A 27,151-nucleotide genomic window follows, 5' to 3' on the forward strand; every position below is an offset into this window, starting at 1 on the left:
TAATTTCTTTCACAGGCAAAGCTTGCTTGCAGAAAAATAAAGTATGTGTGGGGAAAGTTCCGGTCAGATAAAATGTTTTGCAACAAAACAGAATTAATTTGAGGGGTGCATGTATGTGTGAAACATCTCTGCAGGCTATGTGTAAACTGTCATAGAAAGCTGTGCCTACAAAAGCCAAACCAGCTCAATGCATACATTGGTCATGGCTTTTTTCTGTGTACGCTGACCATACTAAAGATAGGACGTAGACAGCAGTGTGCAACTCGGAGTGTTCCAACAGGATAACATAACTGCACTTGTAGACTGCCTCCTATGATTACTGTAAGCAAAACTCTGGAGAGTACAGGATGAAAGGAAAAAAGGAGATGATAGAAATGTCAGACATGATTATGGGAAGATAACAAGGAAGTTCAATGGAAAAGGAAGAAAAAGAGAGCAGAGTTACTGCAACAAGTCTTCAGAGCATAACAAGGAAGAAGATCCCAGCCACACGCAACTTCTACACAAGGCAGACAAAACACTGTGCCCAAAATAAGACCTTACTGGCATGCTCACCAACACCGTACACACCCAGTCTGAGAAAGACTGAAATCAGCACCAGGGCAGCAAGCATAGGGATCTCAAATCCACACAGCAAGAGAACTGTTCACCTTTAAAAGCCACCAATGCTTTATATACATACAAAATACATACATGGCCCTGAGATAAGAGAGCTGTGAATGGCATACCCTTCTCAGGAACTCTTAAAATCCTTTTGCTATCAAGCATTTTACCTTCTAGGTTTCTCTTCTTATTCAGAACAGTGATTCTCTGCAAAACAGCTGTGTACTGCTGTCTAATAAGTGGCTATGAAAGAAAAGGAAGGCTAGCACAAACAAAAGAAGGAACTGCTTATGGATCTTATTTTAGGGGCAATATGGCGTGGGGAACCACAGTTTTAAGTATGGGCGCATTTCCTCCTGTAAGCTATAAGACTAGAAGACGACTCACAGTCAGCCTCCCTTTTTCTGGTACCAAGAGTAAAGCAGAAAGTAACTCATGGGTTGATACTTCCAGAATGGGCTCATCCTTTTCTCCAGGGTTTACCCAAACTACATGAAAACCAGTTCAGTCTTTGACCTGAAATGTGAGACTTCCATTGCTACTCCCTCCTCATGTTTTCCTCCCCTTAAGTCTCGTCTCATACATTTGCACTATAGTGGCCATGGTGCCTTTTGCACACTGTGACCCCTTAAGCTGGTTGCAGTTCACCAACCGAATCTATGATATAACCACCAGCTCTGCTACGCAGGTATGGATTGGAACATGGCCACGGTACATACACTGTGCTTGTAGAGGTTGGGATAAGCCACCTACCAATCTTCAGTGAAGCACATTGAAGAGGCTTAAGTTCTCAGTTGCAACTGCGTATCATGGCTCAGCCTCCATGTTTCAAGCCCTCGAGTACGGCCATTATATGGCCTTCTCAGCTGTTACAACAATAGCAAAGCAAAAAGTCTGTTCATAGCCAATCATATGTGTTGGCATATGTGTATGGCATCCCACCTCTTCAACAAATATTTCGACAACACACAGAAAACCATAACTTGGTCATTCAGGGTCAAAACCATGAGATCAAAGTAGCAAGTAAACAGGTGAAGCTGCAATCTGTCGGATTCACAAAAGGCATGCATTTCCTAATCTCTGCAGGTATCTGATGTATGTACTTTGCAGCATACAAAACAGGGCAGTTATCAAGTGTGGAGATGGACAGGAACTGAGAGATGTCCCCCTTCAGATAATTACAGAAGTGAGATTTTCCAGCTTTTTCAATCATGCTGTTGAATTCTGCCTCACCCTCCAATTAGCAGAGCAAAGTATCTTTTAAACAAAATAATTTAGGGACATAAAAACAGAGAAAAGAGAAAGTAAAATGGTGACTTGCTCTTTCCAACTCTGTTATCGCTACTATTGTCAGAAGAGCACTTTCACCTGGCACCTGTGAAGTAACAGCTCCCAGTGGGAGAGCAAAAGGATAGAAATTTCATCTCTCTCCTCATCAGACACTCACAAATAATGCTGTTTTACCCAACCAGCTAGCAGCTAAATGGTGCTCCGCAGACACACTGCAGAAAGACAAGACTGGAAAGACCAAGTTCATTTAAGACTACCACAGATCATCATTCATAAAACAAATCCTGAAAATTCTTGCCCATACATAATGGCAGAGAAACCATTTCTTTAACCCCAGGTCGATTAGATGCTTATTCATGTGCAGGTATGAAGGTGTTTTACTCCCGTAAAACTACTGGTGGTCATAAGTAACTGATCACCTTACTTTTGGAGTAGAAAAGCATAATCAGCTGTTAAAACTAAATTTCACAGCTGGACACTCCCGATCAGTAACTCTTAAAGTTGCCTCAGAAAAAGTGCAAGATGGACTTCATTTTCAGTTATCTGCGCTGTGTTTAAATACGTGAAATAAAGAGCACGGCAACTGAGGTAGCTCTCTCTATGTGTAGATTACAAATTCAGATCATGTCTACTCTGGAAAACAATATGATGACTGAGATACCTAATTAAATTATGACATCAGAAGAGATGAGAGTTAAAACTGAGCAACTGTGAGGAACAGACATATTTTGACATTCTGTTTAATGCTCTTCATTTTTGTTAACCTGTAATTACTTCAATGACTACTGAACAATTGAGAGAGATAAAAAGGTATGTCTTTGTTAGAGAAGATGTCCCCCCTGATTTTAATTAAGGTGTAGGATTTCACAGTGCAGGTATCTGAGGCCTATTAGAACTGCTCTGATAATATTAAGTAGGACCAGACTTCACTTTCGTAATATTTCCAAGGTTACCATCACTTCCCCTTAAAACAAACAAACAAACAAACAAACAAACAAACAAACAATCAAAGTTCCTCCTAGCTTAGAGTAAAATGTTTGAGTTGTGCTTCAGATATAGGAAAAGAGCACTTTGGTTCATTTGAAGGTCACCTCTAATGGAAAAGCCCCAGCTCTGCCTCCAGAGCAAGCCTTCACCTACACTGGACTACTACAACCCAACACTTTGCGTAACCCAGCTTCCTTAGTAAGGCGAGTTTGCTGCAATCTGAATGAAGGAAGTAGTACATTACATGCATTTCTGAGCAGACAATGCGTATGCACGGCAGTTGAGGGCAACTGAAAGTGCATTCTGCTTTGAAGAGTGACTCTCTGAAGACGGCACTGTGTGGTTCCACATTTACTGTCCCTCAATGGCTTCTGCGTTGAGTTTGCTCGGTTTACAAGTAAAATGACTTTTGATTCTACTTAACGCTCCTCCATGCAATTTCCATCTAAAAACTTCCAGTCAAGCCATCCTCTTTTTTGCCCATGTATCATCACTCTTACTGAAGACTGAGAGTGCCAAATGCAAGCGGGGAGCTCCAGGGCAAGAGTACGGTTTGAGGGTGACAGGTCAAGTTCTCTACTCGTATAAATCCATATTGCTTGCCTACTTTCAGTGGAGGCATTCCCATGTAGACCAGCTGAGGATATGGCTAAATGAAGATCCATTCTTGAAGTGGGAAGCTAAAAAACTGCCCTGCTGGTGATACAGAACCAAAGGAGAACTGAAGTCGTTCTCCCCAGCCCGTGTTGCTTCAGATAGCAATAAAAAGGTAGTGTTTATTACTAATACAGGACTGCACATAGAGCCCGAGAGCAGAGAATGTCTTCAACAGTATGCCATTGTCCCACAGCCAATTTTCAGAATAAACCCACAGACTAATGTGAAGATTTCACAATGCAGACATTTGACAAAGAAAGGATATTTCTTCTGGTGTAACGTTTGGGCCCCGACACCAATACAACCTATTTCCCAATGACAGAAAAATCCTGTAAACCACAAAACACAAGGACACAGGATTACAGAAGTTATAGAAGAAGAAACCCACAAAGCAGAAATATTAAGGCCACCTGTGCACTAGTGAAATGCACAGCCACCACAGCCAAACAGGATATATCCCTCATTAACATCACATATAATAAAACACACACATATATATAACAGACACTTGATCTTACCCTAGAGAAGTAGAACCAGAAAAATGAAAATAAGCTAAAATCTTTGTGGCCAGCCTACAGTAAAAAGCTGTAGCCTGAGTCCCAGCAGCTCTTAGCAGCCTAAGTCAACACAACACCAGAGGGAAAACTGAGGTCCCCACATAGATCCCTATCAAAGTCATGACAGGATTCTGAGGTGAATGCTTCCAAGGAGAAAGGGAGAAAAAGAAAACATTGAAGGACAAGTTGCCAAGGTTTTAACCTGAGACCTAACAACGAAGCGCAAGTTGCCAAGGTTTTAACCTGAGACCTAACAGCAGCCACAGACATTTGTTTAATCTTTCAGGTGCTCATTAGTGTCAAGCCCTTGTGGCAGCCTCCATACTGTCTCTCTATACTGTAGCTGGCTGAATGTAGAGTTATATACCATCCTAATGAGCTGCAAGGAGGGTGATGTGCGTCATTGGCTTCTGTTTCAATCTTGGCAATCTGAGTGTAAAAGCCTCGCAACAGCTTCTGATTCTGCTGACATCTAATTAGCCAGTGTCATTTTGATGCCATAGCCTGTCTCATCGTGATGATAACTACAAAACAACATGTGGAGCATAAAAGTTCTAGAAGTTGTTTCAGGTCTGGCAGCCAAGGATACAAGTCCCCTGACAGTCATGGCTCCTGGGACTGGTTCCCATTAGCCCTTTGTTTTGGCACAGCTATCAGCAAGAGTTTCTCTGTTAAAAAGAGAGAAACAAACAAAAAAAACCCCCAAAAATCCAACCACCCAAACCTGCAAACCTCAGGAAAGCCTTACAAAACCCAGTATCCTTTAGCTCAAAAAATTCTACCCGTCCTGCAGAAAGGGAGCATCCTTGTTGCACAAACTCAGTTATTCAACCAGAAGGACAGGTTTATCCTAAAGGATAGAAATATCATCATCTGGCCTCAAAAGGTGGTCCTGTTTATTTATGTATGTACAACATTTTTCTTCATTTGCCATCGGATGCTTGGGAAGACAATCTCCAATAACACCTGTGAATTGTTGCTTCCTCACATTAGCTGCAAAATTTGAAAATGATCATTGTTACACAAAATGTGACTGATCTATATTTTCACTCAATACAACCAGTGATTCTGGTACAGCACATGATATTTACACCAACAAGCTCAGACCTTTTTGTATTTGGGTCTTTTTTCCAAAATCCTGTTCTCATACATCAAAGACACCACTTTTTTAGAGGATACCAGTCAGAGACGTATAAAACTTTAAATGAACCAAGCCCCATTTCATTCATGGAAGAGAATCAACTCAAATTCTTTGTCAGCAAAACCCAGGCACAACCTAATGTTTTGTAAAGAGAGTCACTTATGGGAGTAACGGGCCACATCTCTGTTTTTGAGCAAAGCATCTTCTTGAGGCAGAGGATGGGCAGAAAGAGGTCAGCAAGCTTACAAATTCACTGAACCAGTGTGTTCCCCAGAATTCAGCTCTTCTGGAGGATCCTTGCTGGAGCTGAAAGCTGCTTCCCATCTGGATGAGGATAAGCCTACCTTTTAGAGCAAAATGCTCCAGGAACTCACAGCTCCTACAGGCACAAGGAGATCTTTTTTAGGCAAATGTTACGGGTCAGTAATGGCAACACCACCATCACGGCTGAAGGTGTTCTTGCAAGACTTTTCCACTTGGCTTCTGTTCATCTGGTTTCCATGGTATAGCCATGATCTTATCACTTCAGCCAGTTAATGCCTACTGCACACAACTGGGGGTTGTAACTGGTTCCACCTGTTCTGTATCCCAAATAGCATTCCAGGTGTTTCTCTGCTGTGTCTTATAGAAAGTGCTTGTCAATGCACAGTATTAATTAATTTCTGCTGCCTTCATCAACATGTTTTTTAAATGGTCAAGTTTCATCCCAAATTTACCCCTGACCACAGTCACACTCACTTCACCCAGAAAACTGTTTTGTCTGCCTGGGACAACCCAGTCCGTTCAGAAAGCTCTGGGTTCTCACACTAAAGGACAAGTTACATGCAGTGGCCCTATCTCACACTTGAAGGCACACATTCACAGTGTTACTTCCTGTGTTCCCCACACATTAAACCATGGAAGATCGATACCCATCATTTTAAGCAAGGTCTTGCCACGGAATCCCTTGACCTGACTTGAATTATACACAAGTCAAGATAAAGGGATAGGTACAAGAATTCACATTTGCTTTACAGTATATGTTTTAATAAATGTATTTTATTTTCTTTTATTTTATGTACACAAACACAATGGAAAAGGAGGACCAAGGTCTAAGTTCATCTGTCCAAATGTTAAAATACAGCTAAGTGAAGTAAAGTCAGCAGCTGCTCCAAGCTACAAGACCAAAAATAACTACCCAGAAAAATCTTGTTTTACAGTACCTCCCTCACACACTTGCACACACTTGTACCCGTTATCTTATGAAAACTCTTCTTGCCTTAACAATTCATAGTATTAGCAGCACAGGAAAGTTTATCCGAAAAATATATGTTAGCATGATCTCTTTAAAAGACTCGGGGAGTACTAATGTGTTCAGTGACTATGCACTTCTCGAATGCACTTCCCGATAAACGCCAATTTTCCTCATTAGTAAAGTATCTGGGACCAACTGAGCATGGGAGGAAACCCAATGTAGCAGTTAAAGCAAAGCACAGGGGATCAAGCAAGCTGTATTTGCTTCCCATGACAGCTAATGACTTGCTGTCTCTACCTGCTTCTGGCTTGGTGTCTTTACTTGTAACAGCAGGTAATACAACCTGCTTTAAGCAAGGGGGAAGCAAAATTACAAAAGCCTTTAACTGTTCCAGAATCATATAAAAAGGAAGACTAATCCTTAAAAATGTCTGAAACCACTATTATTATTGTCATTTATTCGTTCTGCTCTAGCATACGAGTCCTAGAATGATGCAGTTCTAGGCATAGCATTAATGTGGAAAATAAAGGTACTCCCAGCCCCTGCTGCACTCAAACTGGATGAAAGATAATGACATGCTAAACAGAAATCCACAAAACCAAAAGGCTTTGTGCTTCTTAGAATTTTACATATTTGAATAGCTAGATTTTTAAAAACTGACTTTAATTTCTCCTTCATGAATTTATCACATCTGTCTCATTATCAAACCACTCCTATTTCAAATGTCAAAAATAGTAACTTTTAAAAAATAGCCTGTACCCCTTGTGTACCTCTACTCCCAAACTATAAATCCATGCCATCAATTATTACCACTTCAATCACCTAGTTAGCAAATACTCTTCATGTGTATACATTGATAAGCAATACACTGCATGAAGTAAATATGGCAATAAGACATTAGCTTAAGAAAGTTTCCCAAGTTTGACGAATCTTGAATTATGCTATTAAGGCTGAATGACTTATTTTGTTCAGCTGATTTAAAATTAGCACCAGAGAGGAAGGAATATGACTTACTCACGATGTCCAATTCTTACAGTATTCTTAGTAGTACCTGCAGCAAAAACCTTACAATTCATAGCAAATCCTACCTCTTTTCCCTCGGTTTATTTTAAGAACTTACAAACAGAACAACACTTCCAACTGTGTTAGTCTACCAGAAGATAGCCTGGTTCAAGCTTGTGTTAGTTTATGCTGTATACCTGCGCTGATATCAAGCGGTATTAATTTCTTCTAACCTTAAGGGGTGGAGGAAACAATTTTTCATTAAGTCTTGGTGCCACCAGGAAATCACATAAATATAAGTAGTTTTGGTACTCTGTTGTGATTTAAATAAGTTTTTAGCTTAACCTCATTAAAAAAACAACGACCCACCTTCTATTTACCTGGAGGTTAGAAAGGTATTGTGGAATTCCAAGACCTACGCTGCTCACCCTCTAGCAAGGCATTTAAGCATACATTTCAAATTGAGCAGTTGAGTAAACATTTTGCTAGTCTGAGAGCACAGAACATGCATCATGAACGGGGTGACATGCTAGGTCAGTACCTCTGTGCTCCTGCAACAGCATTGGGAACCAGATGGAAGAAGTCACAAGGCATTGAAAATCTGAAAATTTTGTTACAGTATTACAATTTCTTCCCTACTCCCCTACCCACTCACATCCTTCTACATCAAGGACATGTCTACACAGCTCTACAGGCAGATGAAAGTGCATTCTTGCCGTGCTGCAAGCTGACTAGAAGCTATGTAAAGTTATTTCACGTTCTTCTAAGCCTCATGAATAAAGCCCCTGCTGAAAGGTACAGTGTATTAGCTTGTGCTTCATGCCTGATTTAGACAGTTTGCATCTAGCTGAAAAACAGAGAAACACATGCATGCAAACTACAGGAGCCTGTGGTTATAACCAGTGCCTTATCTCACTCCACGGTAAATGTAAAGGGGTCATGAACCTCAGAGAAATACTACTAACTCCAAGAAAGCAAGCTTTTTTTTTTTTTTTTAAGTTTACAAACTACTGAAATACTTTGTTGTAACTAACAGGTAGCAAGCTCAACCTGTCATCTGAAAGCCAGAGGATTTCTTCAACCTTTTACGATTTCTTTTTTTTGGGTAACCATTTGAAAACTTGATTCTCCAACACTAATGCTTCTGCACATCAGAAGTTAGTAAGTATGAAACCTTTTTTGCTACTGTGTCAAAAGCTTTTGTAATCTGTACAGAGAGATACTACAAGTTGAAGTCTCTTTGCAGACAGCCTTACTAACTTTGCAAAATATAGTGTAGCCTGCTTTATCATGGTCTTCTAAAAGGATAGCTTGAAAAGAAGAGGTGTAAGAGCTGATGGAACTATCCATAACACACTACTGGCATTTACCTGAGACTACTTTACGAAATCAGCAATGTCAAGTTCAAGGCTTGGCTCTGAGCATGACATTTGAACAGGACAAAGAAAACAGAATCTCCTCCGTGAATTTTAAAGAGAATTGTGAACGCTCCCTACCTAGCCATAACAGGCTTATTTTTCCAGGATGTGACCTCAAGTACCAGTTTGTGTCACTCCTCCACAAACGGCTGTAGAAGAGTTACGTCTGGACAGAGCCCCCTACCCCAAAGCCAGGCAGCAGAGTGAGGGTGAAGCTCAGGGTAATTCCTCATAGATGAGTCAGTTCTGCTTTCTCTCAGTGGTGCTCCCTCCTCCTCTCTGCTCACAGTATGTCTAATGGCAAAAGTGAGGAGTGGCAGCATCCAATCAGCCTGAAGTCAGTGCAGAGGAAGCAGCACAGCTATGAAACATGGCAGGCTGGAGGAAGATGAAGAAATAAAGGAAAGAAAAGAGAGGACAGAGAAAAAAGTGGAAGAGACATAACTGTGATGACATGGCATATTTAACAGTCAGTGTCTTACCATCATGTCCCAGGCTGCTGTGCCCACAGATCTCTCTGTGCCTCTGTGTGTGTGTGTGTGTGTGATGTACAAGTGTGTACATGCACTTGTCTGTGTGCCTGTGTATGCATTTGGGGTAGGGGTTGGGAGGCTGTAAAAGAGATTTAGTAACAGAAATCTCAGCCTTGCTTGGGACACATTTGTACCTTTCTATGCACTGTGGGTCAAACATTTACAAGAATGCCTTTTGCTTCTCGTAAAATCAACCACAGGAAGGGCAAGGAAGGATGCAGTGGTGGCAAAATGCAGAACCCACCATCGCCCTGAAGAGTGCAACGACAAAAACTGAAAGTCTGAGCTCCCCAAAATAAACTGTCTGTGTTTGAAGGCTGTAACAGCAAAAAAGAGGAACTCTTGGTCTTGATTCTGCTATTACAGAGGGACCAAAGAGCTGTAACTACAGCAAGTGGTCACAAGCAAGGGTCAGGAAAGTGACTGAAGAGCCACACTGGTTGTAGAAAAAAACAAGTCAGATAAACTGTGAAACTGTAAGGAGCACAGCAAAGAAATATTATGTAAATCGGGCCAGCTAAGCCAAGCGGAAGACCCAGGCACCAAAAAGCCACTTTTGACACAGCAAAGCATAAGAGGGTGTTTGGAGAGTGGAGCCAGCAAAGGAACCCAGCAACAATGGTCTTACTGAGGAGGGACTACGCTCATATCCTGCCCATCCCAGGGCGAGCAAAAGGGCACACATGGAAAGAGTTTGGGGTCAAAGATCAGCAGCCTTGTGCCAATAATCATAGCTTTTCATTAGTGGACGAGAGAGAAAGGCCCCAAATTACTTGCCCTTCCATTGCTTTGTTTTGATACAGGCTTTGACATGGGTGCAAAGCTATTGTAAACACACACACGTACTGTGCTACAGAAATGTAAGAAAAGGAAAACAGTCCTTTTTTTTGGTAAAAAGATGGATATTTTTACAGCGTACAGAGCCAATCATGCCATTGAATTCTACAGAACAGGAAGGAGCTCAGTAAATTGCTGTAAAAATAACCACCAGCCTTATGCAACCAAAATGCCGACTATGGAGCAGGCATTTGGAATAGCTGTGGAGTGGCACTGTGGACCTCCACAGCACCCTGAATATCTATCTAGGGATGGAGCTTAACCTACACCTCAGCTAGCTAGTATACCCTTGGTAGTGACCTCTTTTGTAAAATGATCCCAGAAGTCACTTCATATACACCTTTAGGTCTATATTCTACTTCCCAAAAGTTATTTTCCACTGTTGCAAGTCCTGTTAAGTCATTTAAGACAAACTGTAGGCAGAAAACATAAAATACCAACATTTTGATTTGGCAGGCATTTAAATTTTCATTGTAAGCATTCATACAAGGAGTGTATATATATATATATATAAAAATAGTTGTACAAGGTTACATATATATATATATATATATATATAAATAGTCGTACAAGGTAAAGAGCTACAAATGCTTTCTAAAAATTCTGTCATCTTCCATGGGCATCTTATGTACAGTCCTACATACAACACAAGAGTAGAACATGGTCCAGCACAACAACAACAACATAATAAGGCTTACTTATTTAAATGTGCTGCAAGCACACAAGCATAACTCAGTAACTGTTTTTGCATTCCTTGCTTGAAAAAAACATTGCATAATACTGGTGTAACTATAGATCATTTTCTTTTCTTTTTCCATTGAGTATTCAATTCCTAACAACACTTAATGAGCATAATGAATGTAGAACACACCCTATCCCCATCTGTTTATTTCTTCTTACTTAGTAAAAACATTTTTTAAAAATCTGGTCCTTACATGAGATACCAAATGCTATAATTTATGATATATTGAAGAAATATGTGGTCTTTATTTTTTTAGTTTACAAAATCTTTTCAATGCTCTTAACGTAATTGAAAAATAAACTGATTTTGATATCAACTGCTCTGAAGAATTAATATCCCATTAAATAAAAATCTTTAGTGTACATTCTACCTTTACCAGCAAAAAAGCAAAAGTGATCAGAAAAAGCTTGAGGGCACTACAACATAATTCAAAAGGAGAAAACAATAAAAACACCCCATTGTTCTTATTGGCTAACTAATACATCTAAAATAATGGGAATCTTCGCAATTCAATTCACTTGGTATCATAACTGAAGCTATTATTTAAAATACACCAATAATGATAATGAGATTTAAGATTTGATTGATATAAGCTGTTTACATTAAAAGAAGACAAAGGCAAGTGGACATTAACTGTTTTGCTCTATGTCATTATTTCACACAAGTAGAGCCTACCAAATGCCATGGAGTGCCTATGCATACAGTGAGACTGCTCACTTGTTCTGCTTTCAGCAATTTTCCAGACACAGTCATGTTGTACACAAACATGACCCAGAAATCACCAGAAGGGAAAACTCCCCTTATTGATCAGACAGGTTTTCTGTAGAGATTAACCACATTACACTTTTCTGGAAGCAGTCACACAACAAATGAGACATACCTGATGTGCCAAAATGTAGATATTATGGCCAACATCTTTTGGGGAGATGCCATCATCTCCATTCTCCTCCTCATGGTCACATTCGAGGCCTTGGTTATACGCGTTCTTCATCACATCCACCTATAACACAAACCCAACGAGGGAAAAATGAAATACATGTCATTCTTGGGGAAAAAGCACACTGTGTTTGAACACACTGTTTTGTTCAGCTCAAGCCTGGATGGGTGCCCTGCAGTTCCGCAAGAAGATCGACCAGTGGGAAAAACACTTTCTATATCAAGACAAGCTTGGAGTATTTACGAAGCTCCAAACTGCTGCCTTTCTTATCATCAAAACTGCCACCACGAGAAAGAAACAGGAAGACTCAGCCTTTGTCAGCAGGTATTTTCACAAATGCTTTTAAAAGGGGATCTACAGATATGGCAGGTAGTGCTATGAAGCACTTCGAGTGCAGCCAGGATCTCCCTATGGATAGAGCAGGCTGCAACATCACTCAGCATTCTCCACACAATTTAACAGAAAAAAAAATACCTAAACCAAACAGAAAGGAAGATATGGATTTGGGCAGGGTGCTGGGGAAATTCCAAAATATTCAAAAGTCTCCTACAGGACCAGTGTGGGGGAAATCCTCTGCTCCCCACGCAGGGCCTGACCCTGCAGTTGCACCTTAGGGATGGCCTCATCCTGCTGACATGCTACGTTAGCGATCATGCCCCAAAACCAGCAGGCCACAGGGCTCTGTCTAAGGGCAGGGCTGATGCCCACAGATCCCCCACAAACCATTGTTTCAGTCACTTCTGTTACATGGTCAACTGGATTTGAAGTAATTTCTCCAGATTTCCAACCTATTTACAATTCTTGAAGACCTACACAAGCAACATGGTTGTTCCAAATACAGCAACAGCTGTTTATAATTCTTGTTCATGAGACATATATATAAAAAACATACATATATGTAAAATATCTATATTATATGTCTACACACACGTTTCTGTTAGCACTGTTTCACAAACTGTACAAGCTTAATTTGCCAGCCCCTGACAAAGTGTACTTTGAAGACAGTCTACCAGAGTATGATAATTTAGTTAGGAAACAATTACAGAAAAGTGCTTGGAACGGATAAAAATAATGAAGTCGTAAAGACTGAAATCATGCATGCTTGATCCTTTTAAAGTACTTTTTGTGAATTAGTACTATCCTGATACATTGTGTCACCATATGCTGCCAACACTTTTCAGCTTAGACGCAGGTCATTTTTAAAATGTTTTAATGACAGATTTTTTTCAGCCAAAAGATTTATGAATATTCAGAAGTTTTCTCACCAGTTCCCTTGGTCTCATGTTGAAAAGGATTCTTTCCGCATTCTCACTGTCGTGCCTACTTTCCATAATAGCCAGCAAAAGCTTGGAGGCATTGTTCTGGAGATACAAAACCAAGTTAATGCAAATTTTAAATCTATTTCATGGATTAACGACCCTTACATTTGTTTTAATTGAGATTACGAGGACCACTTTTTTAGCGGGTAAGATTTTAAACTACTTGCATCTTTTATTTTACTGACATATTTAATAGGGTTTTTCTCCCATTTTAATGTCAGCGTACCATAAGGCTAACTAACCTTGCACACTACATTGGAAGAAGCATTTGAAATATAGAAAAATATAGAAATATATAGAAAAATACAGAAAAATATTCAGCTTAAATACCTTGCTCTACATTGTGCACAAGAAAGGGTATTAGATTTCCTTTTCACATTGCCCACCTAGCAATTCTTGCCGTGGCTTTCTGTTAAAACATACTCAACAGAGGTAATTACAAAACATATTAGACAAAAGGCTTCATCGCTCAGGCAGGTTTCCTTCCCCTTTAGTTTTTATAAAGTCCGACTGGTTATTATTTCAAAGGTTATAAAATAAACTGTTTTCATACATTCCTGGAATTTTGTTTCACTACCAAATATTCTTGGGGGAACATACAAAGACATACTTTACTTTGTCAACAGGCTTCTTTTCACAGAGACCTCTCCCAAGGATTAAATAGCATGAGCTTTAGCAGCAGTAACCCAGTAGTGCCTTAGACTTCAGAGGCCTGTCTGCCTGCCAGTTAAATCAGCCGTGAACAGGAGAGGAAGAATGGTTTTGGAGGTTTGGCCGCTTTCTGGCAGAGCACGGTTGCCTTGGTTCACCTGCCGCAGTGTCCCCTCATCATCTGCCACTGTCGACCGAGCTGCTGGAAGCAGACTGCAGTTCTGTCATACAGGCAGGGGCCCGTAAAACTCTCGACCCACCATACAACCTTGTTCTCAGCTGCTTATTGGCAGATGTCAGCAATTCAAACTGAAATTTGTCACAGCAAGGGTACGCCTCAGACAATTAGTATGGGCAGTTTTGGTGGACAAGGGTTCAGATGTTTTGGGGGTTGAGGCAAAAGGAAAGATACTCTCTACATGATCAAGCAACTTCTGTTGTAAGCATCTTTTGTATCTCCAAGTTTTGATAGCAGAGCTGAAAAACTAGAGCACTAGAGGCCAAGATAACACAATCATGCAAGTTGTAGTCCCCAGGAAAGCCAGCCAAATTTGTCCAACTCAAAAGCATTTATAAAATTACAATTTGAATACCATACTGTAGAAACTTGCTAGTTTCATAGCTAAAGGCCCAGAGTTTCTTCTTGGTGGGCACAGAATCACAAAAGCATGCAGGCTGGATCACACAACCACACATTTGAGGCTGTCCTCTGGACTAATCTTTCAGCAGTTCCACCTCCTGCCCAAAGCAGGTTGGCTCAGGGCTGTGTCAAGCTGAGGTCTTAGCATCTTGAACTGGAGGACTGTAGGATGAGAAGTCAGCTGCAAAAGGAATGGGTAGATGGAAAGAGGGTAGATTAACAGAATGAGGATTTATACATGACAAGGGAACTAGGACCTTCTGGGAGAGGAGACTGGGAATCGAGTGAGAAGTCAGAAGACTTGGCCTGGACTTGCCAACACAAGAATGACATAAGGACCAAAAAATAACAGATGAGAAGAAAAGACCAGACTGAGACTGGCTGAAGGAGAACAAGACTCCATATGAATTTTTCAATAGCTCTCCTTTCATTTTGCTCCAAAATCAAACCAGGACCACCCACTGGAAAGGTCTAGTCTGACTCTTTACCTTGCAGCCTACACTGCAGAAGTTTAACATGCACAGGGAATGAGATCAGATGGAGGGAAAGGATAGCATTAAGTAGGATTAAAATAATTAGGATTAAACTCCTAGCAGGGTGCTGCTCTGAAGAACTGGATGATTCCTTTTCTGCTGCAGTTTTTCCTTGCAGTTGTAACCAAGTCAGTTGTGGTAACACCGGCAGGATCTCAAACTGAGGATGAGTGAAGGGGACAAGACAGGCTGCCAAATAGCTTGAGAAGGAAGGAGAGGAAACAATGGAGGAAAGCACCAGTCTACTTGCTCATGGGTGAGGAGGACTTTGAAGCTATTTCCCAGTGCAGACAATCCTGGGGATGGAGAGAAGCCTGCTGCAGCTTCCAGGAAGCGAGGAAAGGTAAAGGGTGGGGTGGATAGGATTTTGCATCATCAACAGCCAGCTTCTTGCTACTGAATCAGCAGAAGTGGCATACCATAGCCTAGGATTACAGCAGGCAGGCACATCCTCCAGGTTTTTTTGTCTCTGATCATGTGCCCCTGACATTGAGATGCTCATTTGGCATTGTGTTCCTCATTTTCTGCATGCTTTGAGGCCCTAGGATCTGATTTCCATCCCCAGATAGCAATGAGGAAAAGAGGTCCGTTACTTGGAAAATACAGCATAAAGTTCTTCATGACACATTAGTACCATGAAAAATCATTTCCCAGGTACTACAAACAGGACAGTCCAAAATACTTCTGTCCTTCATTTCTTTTTACCTGGGTTCCCACCTCATCTCCTCATAAAAATTTTGGAAAAATAAATTAACGTGTGAAGCAACTACATACAGCAGAGTAAGGTGCTATGAGAAAAGCCAACAAGACACTCGTATTAGGCTCCATCTATCCTTAGACTGACAATGTCTCTTCATCCCGCCACTACACAGAGTGGCAGATATTGAGGTCATACTGTGTGCCAGGGCTTAAACAGTAGTCAGTCAGAGAGGCCAGGGGGTCATACTCAAAATAACAAGAGGCAGAACAGAACATTTGCCATCTGTGCACACTGTCTACCCTGCTCACTAAAAGATTTGGGAGTCCAGTGGAAAATACAAGCCATGAAGATGTAATTAAATACCACATCACAAACTATGTGCAAAACAAGCTAAATTAAGATGACATGGGAAAATACAATTCTGCATTGCCTTTGCTTTGGTTGCAGGGTATGAGTTCAACATATAATGTTCCCTGAAAACAGCGTCTGAGCTTGTTTGGATGTGTAAGCGTGTGAGCCTATATACTTTGCATTTTGTATTTTCACTGCAAAATTTATGTATTTGCAACTCCAGAGCTGCCTATGAACACTGACAGATTGTCAATGTTAAACATTACCTGGTAAACTCAGTGCTATATTATTTTTATGTATTGCCACTCAAAATCAAAACCAGTAACTTCTTAGTTTGGACCTAATTCTTGACAGCACATCTGACCCAGCACTGTGTCTAGTTCTTGGGTCCCCAGTGCAAGAAAGATATGGATGTACTGAAATGAATCCAGGAAAGAGCCAGAAAAATGACTAAGGGAATGGAGCATATTTCATATAAGGAGTGGCTGAGAGTTGAGACTCGTCACCCTGGGGTAGTGAGGGATCAAAGGGAACTTATCAACATGTATAAATGCCTGATGGGAGGGAATAAAGAAGAGGGAGCCAGACTCTTCTCAGCAATGCCCAGTGAGAGGACAGGAGGCAACAGACACAAATTAAACCACACAAAATTCTATCTAAACACAAAACCCACTTTTTTACTGTGATAGTGATCAAACACTGGAATAGGTTGCCCAGGTGGGCTGTAGCATCTCCAGCTGCAGAGATATTCAGCCAGCCATGGTCCTGGGAAACCTGCTCTAGCTTGAGCTGGACGGTTGGACAAGATGATCGCAAGATGTCCGTTCTAACCCAAATGACTCTGCAGTTCTGTAAAATCAGAATAATTTCCACAGTTTGAACCTTTGGTATCACTCACCCCTATTTTTGCTGTTTAATTAAGAGTAAGGCACGTATAGCCTCCTGTGAACTGGTCCTTGCAGTGATGTCTCTAAACTTAATTTTTGGTTACTACACAGAAAAGATGTTCTACAAGCACTTGCTACTTTCACGATAATGGCAAATCAAAATGGAACTGGAGTGAATGCAGCTAAGTCTTTACAAGATTGAAATTTGGACTTCAAAAGAAATGTCTGCATGTTCAAAGTTAAATGTCTGCTTAAGTGTTTTGCTTGAGGGGGGCTTGAATTACATTGTCATTCACAAATGTAATTAGTTATTAAAATCATGTGTAAAGCACTGTTGATTCCAAGTTTCATTGTACACAATATATAGCTATATTAATTGTTTTATTAGACATCCATAACACTGTCAGTATGATGCAATGCAGCTACCACCAAGTATTTGCTGGTTTTGGGGAGGAAACAGACCATATGCAGTGGAAATACTTCATTCAGAAGGCAAGAAAAGGCAATAACCCAAGGCTCCTCCTGGGCAAACCCTACCCTGCTTGGCAGGCAGTACAGCTGCAGAGCTCCCCTCTGCACGCAGTGGCACACAGACTGGAGGAACTTACCTATGAGCCTATCCAAGTCTTCACAGAACACAAAACAAAATTACAAGCCCTCCCAATCTACTGTTCACCCTCCCATTCTACATTTTGTCCTCCCCCTCAGAGGACACTGAGAAGGGAAATAAAATACAACATTTTAACCTTGTTTTCAACTTTATTTGACATTGCAGGTCACCTGTTATATTATTCTTTTTTCACAACATCTCCTTCTCAGGTAATTTTTTAAGAGTTCAGTATATACTGAGGATGCCTGACTTGTCACATGTCTGTACAGTGCTGCTGTTTATCAATCCTGTGAGATTTTATGCCCACAATATAGACACTTCATGTTAGCTATGTTGTGTCAGTTTGATAGGGTTTTTTTTTTAAAAGAAAGCTGAGGGCATACTCACAAACACAACCATGGGTCAAAAGGCCTGTGGTAGAGGGCCTGATAAAGATTCAGAAGAAGAGCTGAATTCATTTGCAACATTTGTTTTCAAAGGCTGTTGAGTATATTATGCTACGGTGAGATTAAGTAAATGTCAGGTTGCCTAGAGCTCTTGCATAGGTATGTCTTCTACTATTACTCAAATTTAAATAAACAAATTTAAATTTACTGTACCTTTAGCTGAAGCACCAAGTCCATGCAGTATTTGCCAAGAGGATTTATGTCATTCAAGATGAGTGCAATTATAATATCAATCCCATTTGATTCATGGGTGGCTATGCAAGTCTGCAAAATAAGAGAACAGAAGGTGGGGGCGGGGGGGCACAGGCAGAGGAAAGGGAGGGAATGAATGGGGGAAAGAGGGAGACAGGATGGGCAGGGGGAGGGAGAGAGACAATATGCACCTTAGCAAATTTCCAAAACAAGGACCCAGAACATGAAAGACCTTGTAACAGCAATGAACCTCCCAGCCAAAGCAGAGCAGCCTGAAAATGTGCCACAAGAGATGCTGGGGTGACTTGTATAGTACAGAACTAACCCCAACACTGCCAGTAGGGAAGTACGCAACTGCAAAAAGGGTGGTGCAAGCTAAAATATGCTTGTAGTGAATCATGCAGGATTTGGCACCAAGTGGTACAAGTTATAGACAGCAGCCCACAGCAGCACTGCCAGACTGAGATGCATACACATGCAGAGACATAAAAGACATGCTCGAATGCAGGCACAATCAAATTTGCACACTCAAATTCTTGATTTGCATTCAGCAACCAGTATTAATATCGTTGTTATAGCATGAATTGTTCACAAAGACTAAGGTTCTTCACATGCACCTGGGCATGTCCTGCATAAAAGACCGTTTCTGGACATGGAATTCAAAACTGTAACTATGACGAGCAGAAGTTCCCAAACGCCTTTATAGGTGGATTCCTGGACCTTCTAAGCCTTGTCGGCAAGTGTCAGCTATACAAAAGCCTATGGTATTTTTTCTTCTAGCAGGTTTACAGCACAATAGGAAAGGAGTTTTCCAGAAAGACAGAGAGAGGGAAAAAATGAATGTGGAGCATTTGCCTCTGAAAGGCACTGTATTAGACTTGCAGTTGGTGTAAACAAGTGCAACTCCAATCCTGAGTGACTTCCCAGCAGGTAGGTCTAAGTAATAAGGTGTAACTAATCATTCCCTTCCACTATCAGTGTTCCTCCAGTGCTCCTCAAGTAAACTTGTTGGAGAACATGTTAACTTGAAACGTGTTTTTTTTCATCTCCAGTCCAGTAATTATTCTTTTTTTACAGATGTTTTTCCCATTCATTAGTGAATTAAATATGACTGTTTAAAAATTAGTCCACTAAAGGACTTTTTTGTTTGTTTATTTTTAAATTATTAAGTAATGGCAGTTGATTACCAGCAATGGCAATAATAGCACTTTACACTTCATTTGTGCACATTAATGAAGTAGCATTAATACTGCATGTATTTCTTCAGCTACTTCTAGTATCAAGAATAGATTGCCTCTGTAATTTTGCTCACCACAATTTTCCCATTACTAATCCACAGCAAAAATTCTGCAATTTCATCCACTTTGATAACTTCACTACAGTTCTCTTCAGACCAAATATAGCAGCACAGAACTACATTCTTTACCTTTCTATACTGCCTCAGCATGGCACTGAAGAGACCAAAATTCACAGCTATATGACTTAAAAAGACTGCATCAAGCAAGGCACAGAAGATCAGAAGCACGGTCTTTAGTCTCATCCACTTCATTACTGATACTATAATTAAGATGCTGCTAGGTAGTATAGCAGGATAGTAAGTTAAACTTTGTGGCAGTTATGTGAATTAAGGAAATTGAGTGTTAGCAACCTATATAAAAAACAGTAAAGGCAAAATGTATGAAAATGAAGAAAACAAGATTGTGTTTGCAATGTACTTCTGCAACTGTGACTCAAAATCCAGTCTCATAAAGTGAGGTTTAAGCCACAGACCCACTGACATAAGACATTAAACTCCCTCCAAAAGGACTGGAAACCCTCCACATAAGAAGACATACTACAGGAAGAGTCCATTTTGAGTTCTGACTCAAAGGGATTGCTGAGGCCTTATGAAAGCTTGAAATGTGTTAAGTCTAGTCATAGCAGTTGCAAGTGGAATGTACGCTATTAAAAACACTGAATAGTTTATGATAAGCACACAGATACCATACATTCAGGTATACTCTTCTGCATCCAGAAGTTATTTGAGTCCTACCTGGTTTTCATGGCATGGACCTTGGCAATACTCAGTCAAACTTTCCAGCGTCTGGTTCACAAGAGCCACGTTCCTCTCATTGATGTAAAGCCCCAGTAAGCCCAGCCCACCTGTCGTGCTTCCACAGATACAGTCCAAAAACTGAAGGGTCTCGCAAACAAGGTTGTAATTTGTTTTATTGTTCTGATGTCTTAAAAAATTCTGGTGGATGGAGAAAAGGAACACACACACACACACAAAAAAAAAAAAAAGAAAAGAAAAAAAAAAAAGAAAAAAAAGAGTTAGAGTCAAGTCAAATACAGTCTTTTTTCATGAAATATTGAACGGTACAATTTACAACCACACAACCGCTGTACCTTAGGTACTGAAGTACACTGCACTGTAGAAAATATATTAGGCCTTCATGCAGCAATTGAGAACTATTATCCGATTAAATCAGTAGAGAAAGGAGGGCTTAAGAAAGTGAACTTTGAAAACATGTGCATTGGCCTTAAATGTCTTGTATATGTCCTGGATACCTGCCCCCATCCATCTACTATGACTTCTCTTGAAAGCTTCTTGCCCCACAGATGAGCAGGTGTGGTTGGCACATTACGACTGCTCCTTGGCAGTGTCAGTGCAAAATAATAGCTTAGCTCAAACCACTCCCAACACTGCTTTAAAGGAGGCTGCTGGACATGGCACTGAGGTATATTTGCAGAAAATTCATTTAGCAAAGGTTGCTATGGGGACAGTAATTTCTACCAGAGGAACTGATAGCAGGGATACACATAGCATCTTAAAGCCTTCAATCTTAATACCTAGGGAAAAGAGCAGTACCCAAACCTTGCCCAGAAACTTCCTGTGGTCTTCATGCCTGTGGTAAGTGATCCACCATTTGCGCACAGAAAATGTACTAACAGGGACATTTAGATACTTCTCAATTCCATGTACCTATGCTGCAGTCCCCAAGCAATTCTGAGGACACAAACATGATGGGCTCAACCACAGCAAGCAAGTGGTTCTTGAAGAGTTATTTTATTCCTTGGACCAAAAGAAGAATATTTTAGACACCCCTCCTCTGTAACAGGAGGCAGACACAGGCATGTTTTTCTTATGAAGTTCCAGCTCCTGTAATACTTCTTTTGGAGCTCAGCAAAAAGACTTTACCTGGAGCTCTCGGTTGTGGTTCTCGCACAGCAGCTGAAGAAATCTCAGTATTGGCTGCATGATTGCAATGGCAGGGCTCATGATTGCTTCTTCTGCGGACTTCTCTTCTGCATTTGCAGCATCTGCCCCTGAACCCATAAGATCTATTTCTGGGTCCATTTCTCTTCTATACACTGAGTAAGCCTTGGATGTTGCAGAAGATGCTTCGGTTAACTGTCCTTTCATACCCTCTTTCAGATGCAGAGTTGAGTCCTTTACTGAAAAGAAGATAATTTTCCCTCATTTTTGAAACTCTTTCTCCTCATTTAATTAAACAATAAGAAAACAATAATAATGAATGCAACTTTTTCTTTGTTGGTGCCTAATTTTTCGAAGACCTCTAGGCAACTTACAAAGAGTATCAAAGCAACATTCATGCAGGGATAGCATGTTCCAAATAAACCACAAACCAGAGTGAAACAGAACATTAAAACAAAAAGCCCTACTATTTCTCTCCCATATACAATAAATGATGAGAACAATAGAAGGACCACAGGGTGGGAAATCAGTTCCTGTGCTTGCTCTTGTGAAATATTCCTATTAGCAGCAGCCTCTACTACTGCTTCTCTAAAAATATGGTTCTATATCTTCTACTGGTGTAAACTGGCATAGCTTCACTAATTTCGACAAAGCTAACTCCTTGTAACTGGCTTAAAAGATGGCCTATAGAGGAAAACAGTCAAAAGATGCAAATGATTAATAGTAATGATTAATAGTAAAGCTTATTGATCAACTTAACATAGTATCAGTGGTGCAGTACATGCAGTTTGAATATAATGCACTTCTCGCCTCTTTTACATGGGTGCCTCCTTACCTCTCTTTTTGGGAACAGAGATGGTTAGGTCACTATCATCATCTTTCTTTTTGCTCCCCAAATCAATAGTGTTCACTGTCACTGTCGATCGTATCTCCTGCTGAGCAGCTTTCATGCGGTCATAGAGGACTTTAAAGAATTTTTCTGACTTTTTTTGCTCCTTCAGTTGCTGGTAAGTTGAATACTGCAAAAAATATATTCTTTAGGTATCAATCTTCTAAGGAAGAGGAAATCCAAAAATACACTATTTTTTGTGAAACAAATGATGAATAATTACTTCACTTACACAGAACAAATGTTGGCCACTGCCTGGCCAGTTCTTTCACAAAGTGATATACAAGGCTGGTAACAAAGATTGATGATAACATTTTTGAATTTGGATAAAATGGTGAACACTGCTATTTGCAACCTTTAAAATGTCACAATATTACACTTAAATTACTTTGTGACACTCTCCATTTCTCCAGGCATTCTAGAGTTATAATATTCCATCTACAAATAATAGTGAAAAGTAATTGTTATTATGTAACAACAAGAGGAAGCATGAAGCATCTAATGAGTACTGTTATAGTTTAGACTATATACATTTTTTTATGCTTCACACAGAATCGGAATTAATATTTTAGGTTATTAAGTCCAGTCCCTTACTATTACTGTCAAGCAAACTGAGTACCACTTTCAATAGTTTACAAACCCTGTCTTAAAGTAAAAGCTTTTTACAGCCCCTAACAATTAATTTTAGACAGCCGCAACAAAATTTCACTGCATTAATGTTTTCTGGATGCTCTCTAAGGGTCACAGACTGTGTTATCTTTTTTACAGGATAGGATTCCTCTCATTTAACTTGTATAGTCCTGCAATGAGGTGTAAGTTGGTTATTTATGCTCCCTTCACAGGCAATGATGAAGTATAGGGAAATGCAGGGAGTGATTCACACCATCTCTCCTCTCTTATGATAACCGCGGATCATAGAGTAAGAATAAACAACCACCTTACTTGACTAAAGTTGCGTGAGACGGATACCATTCACAAAAATGAGAATATGTAGTTTAAAGCAGTTATTTTCTATGGACTGGGATATTTGTCTTCTCAAATTCCCAATTTTCTCTCTTTAGAGATTCTGATAAATGTCCCTAAACATTTCCAGAAAATAACTTAATTTTACTGTTATTATAAACTTGAAAGTATTGTAATTTTTAATTACAATCAAGAGACTGGAGACAATGCTCATATGGCAACAGCCCCATTAAAAGAAGCACTGTGCTATACAGAAAGGGACAGTTGAAAAATGTCTTCTTCTATTGAAAAGTACACACTATGAGATAAGTAACAGGGCATATTTACATTTGTATTATAGATATACACATTAGAGTGATACATGTTTCACAGAACTCACAGCAAAAAGGCTCTTTTTGTCTCCAGACTACATGCATTTGAAAATCAATATGTGAACAAGCAAATGAAATAAATACCTGTGTTTGTGTATTTCCACCTTCAAGCAACGCAATACCAAGCAAAATGCCTTCTGAGAAAATTCTGTCATTTTTGGTGTTTACTATAACATCTATGACTAGTTCTGATGCACCTTCTTTATCCAGAAGGCACTGAATATCAAACATGGTTACCCCAGACTTATCTGAGTCTTGTCCTGAAAATCCACCTGCAAATTAGACAAACAAATACCTTTCATTTTTGGTTCACTTATGTATATAAAAATGAATTTATTAGTAATAATAATTTGTCTCATGCACACAGTAGCAATGGGAATAAATTTAATTTAAAACTTCTGTTTCAAGCAAAATTTCCCTTGATACCAACAAGATTTTTGTGTGAAATGGCAATGTTGGGTTCTGAGAGTAAGAAATAAAACAAAACCCCAAACCATTGTTCTGTCTTGATATTGAGATAATAAAGAAGTTGGAAATTACACTGATTAGTCCACAAACCCCCTTTTTTAAGTCTACTCCTGCATATGCTGAACTATGTGTATGTTCAGTGCTCTGAGACCACTTTTAAATCTGCTTTTCAATCTCAGGCCTAATCTATACAAAGATTGTGTCCTGGTGAATTCACTCCGGTTACGGCTAAGTCTTTCAAGCTAAATGCTTTTGCCAATAGAACTCCTAGACCATTAACATCACAATGACTTTCTTTAGGAACAGAAACGTGAATTAATCCAAATTAAAGGTGTGGTTTTAAGGAATTTTGTTAAATCATATAGTTCATTAAATCAACCATCTTTTATTATCACAGATTATCATCTTTCCTGCTATACTTATGTTTATATAGATGTAACTGCATCTACTTAATTAGAAAAAATATAGTACTACTTTAATCACTCAGTACTGCTTTGATTAAACCAGTTAAAATGGTTCAGACTTTGTTCCTGATGAAGCCATACACACACACACATATATATACACACACAAACTTTCTAGAGACAGAACTAAAAAACCAGTAAATCTTTACTCTCCTGTGTGTCAGGGAGCAAAATTTGGTGTCCAGGATATTAAGACTGTAAACATTTCCAGTGTCTACACTGAACTAGTCAAGGAGGATCAGCTGGGTAATATTTGGAAATGTCCACAAATCTGGGCATGCCTTTAATATAGGCTGAAAATGCAATGACCTGGCTCTGTACCTAGCTTCTGTCTCATTTCCTATGACATACACTATTTTGGGTTTTCTTAGAAATCACTCTACAGTAATTTCCCGTGGCTTCTATAACAGGATCATACAAAAAGTTAGGTTATAAGGGACCTACACAGATCATCTACTGAAACTTTCTGCTTGTGGTAGTTAACAGCAGGTCCATCAGAGTCTGTCTGGTAAAGTTCTAACTACAACTCACACATTCTACAGCCCCCTGGGGAAATCTGTCCCACTGCCTAACCAGGATCTTCGTGAGAAGCTTTTCCTTGCATCTTATTTTTTTCATGTATCAATAAAGGATCTGGAATTTTTTAAAAAAATATTTAATTTCAAGAAACAGCAACATCTTTGTTCACATGTGTTGTGCTTTGCTGAATTTCTGGATGTGAATTTACCAGCAAATTAAAATGGTGTTACCAGTTGGACACACATTGAATGACTGGTTGGGGGGCATGGGGAAAGTCCCTACTTTGGTACCACCAAATGCACACCAGCCATCTGAGACAAGTGCATGCAACTTAAAAATAGGAAAAGTCTGATACTACCTCCCTTCTCACTGGTTAGAGAATGTATTTGATTTATTTACCAACTGAATCCCTGGAGCACTTCCAATGTGCCTATTAGAAAAATGGTGCTGCTAATTTTGTTCTCTTTAAATGATCTGTGTTGATTTACCTCCCACTTGTGCAGTTTTGCTGTAGCTGGCAGACAGAGGCCCAGTCATACCACTTCCATATTCTCCTTTAAAGTAGCGATATAGCAGTATTTTCCTTAAAGTGTTGCCCTTTAAGAGAAAGATAAAAATAGAAGAAATTAAGACTTCTGGCCAATTTCCTTTGTTTGAAAAGCAAGCTGTTTAACATAGATACATAATTTATTAGGTCTTTGCATTATAATTAGTAAGCATACAAATAGTAAAGTTGTCCAAAACCCAAACATCTAATGGTCTTACCCAACAAATCTCATGGGAAGAATTCTAGAATACTGTTGTATAAACTTTCTTTCAAGTTTATTTTAAACTTATTGATTGTAAATAAACTAACTCCACCTCAATAATTCTTATTGGCTATCTGTAAGATGTGTATATTGAAATAAATTTTACAGAGTCAATGCTGTGCAGTCAGTGTGTCTGTGCCCTACCCCACCATGGCAGCACTTTCTTCCTATTTTCTGAAGCTAAGTAGTATCACTCCCTTTTCTCTGATCTCAGATAATCCAGCTGATCACCTGAAAGAAGCCACATCACATGAAATATTAAAACAGTGATATGACATTTGATAGAACAGCTTAAAACACATTCTCTGTATCTCCTTGTTCCTTTACTTCCAAAACCACAACCAGTCAAAATTTGCATGCAGCTCTCTGAAGATCTTCCCTTTCATTTTGCTTATGCTCTGCAACATAAGACATGTTGAATTAAGAGTCAGGAGGAGCAATTACTTGGCATTTTTATTTTGTCTTCAGTCTCTTGGGAACACCTGCAGTCAATACTTAGCTTTACAGAGGCAGGAGGTGGCACAACTGTAGGTGAATGCGTAACCTAAGATTTTATAAAGAAAAGAGTATGGCAAGGTCTCTGATGATTACCACAGAAGGGGTAAAATTGTTCATTTCAACAGCTTGCCAGTAAAATGGGATAACTTCTTCCTTACTTTTACTCACCTACTGGTTTTAATGAAAAATGGTTCTTACAAATATGCGCATCACAAGCATTCTCAGTACTTACCAGCTCACCAGCGCCTGCTCATTAGTGCAGCAGTCAACTTTTCAATTGAAACATCTCTGTGGCCACCACAGACAGCAAGCAGTGGGGAAGCAAGACCCAGACACACCTCAAGCAGCACTACCCATGCTCCCATTGTTAATTTAGCATTATTTCCAAGAGTAACCGCATGCCACAGTGGGGCTTCTCTGCTTCATGGACCTCAAAGCCAATGGGCTTGTCCACCTCAAACAAGTGCCAGAACGCAGTACTCGGTATGTGTAGCCTGGCAACATAGAACTACTATCCTTTCTTCCATTTTGATGTTTTAATTTGATAATAGTCTATACAGAGTTCCCTCAAACAGCCAAGAAAAGGACAAGGCCTACAGTAAAATATCAAAAGCTATAAATACAATGACTGCAAGAAAAATAAAAAGCATCACCTACACATCTGTGGTGCCAGGGAATTTATTAGGGTAGATTTTCCAGGTGAG

At 39.8% G+C, this 27,151-nt stretch overlaps 1 protein-coding gene across 4 annotated transcripts in view; it reads right to left on the minus strand.

The window, feature by feature from the left end:
* Positions 1-27,151, minus strand: part of ITPR2 (inositol 1,4,5-trisphosphate receptor type 2) — a 268,298-nt gene that overhangs the window by 55,831 nt on the left and 185,316 nt on the right. For all 4 annotated transcript variants that reach the window (XM_055809374.1, XM_055809373.1, XM_055809376.1 and 1 more), the window contains 8 exons: positions 25,629-25,737; positions 23,774-23,961; positions 22,302-22,485; positions 21,449-21,705; positions 20,300-20,500; positions 18,229-18,339; positions 13,204-13,299; positions 11,882-12,001 (listed from right to left, as the gene is read on the minus strand). In XM_055809374.1, the coding sequence (XP_055665349.1) occupies positions 11,882-12,001; positions 13,204-13,299; positions 18,229-18,339; positions 20,300-20,500; positions 21,449-21,705; positions 22,302-22,485; positions 23,774-23,961; positions 25,629-25,737 (1,266 nt within the window). The remainder of the gene's footprint in view (positions 1-11,881; positions 12,002-13,203; positions 13,300-18,228; positions 18,340-20,299; positions 20,501-21,448; positions 21,706-22,301; positions 22,486-23,773; positions 23,962-25,628; positions 25,738-27,151) is intronic.

The sequence above is a fragment of the Falco peregrinus genome, chromosome 6, assembly GCF_023634155.1.
Source record: "Falco peregrinus isolate bFalPer1 chromosome 6, bFalPer1.pri, whole genome shotgun sequence".
Lineage (NCBI taxonomy): Eukaryota > Metazoa > Chordata > Aves > Falconiformes > Falconidae > Falco > Falco peregrinus.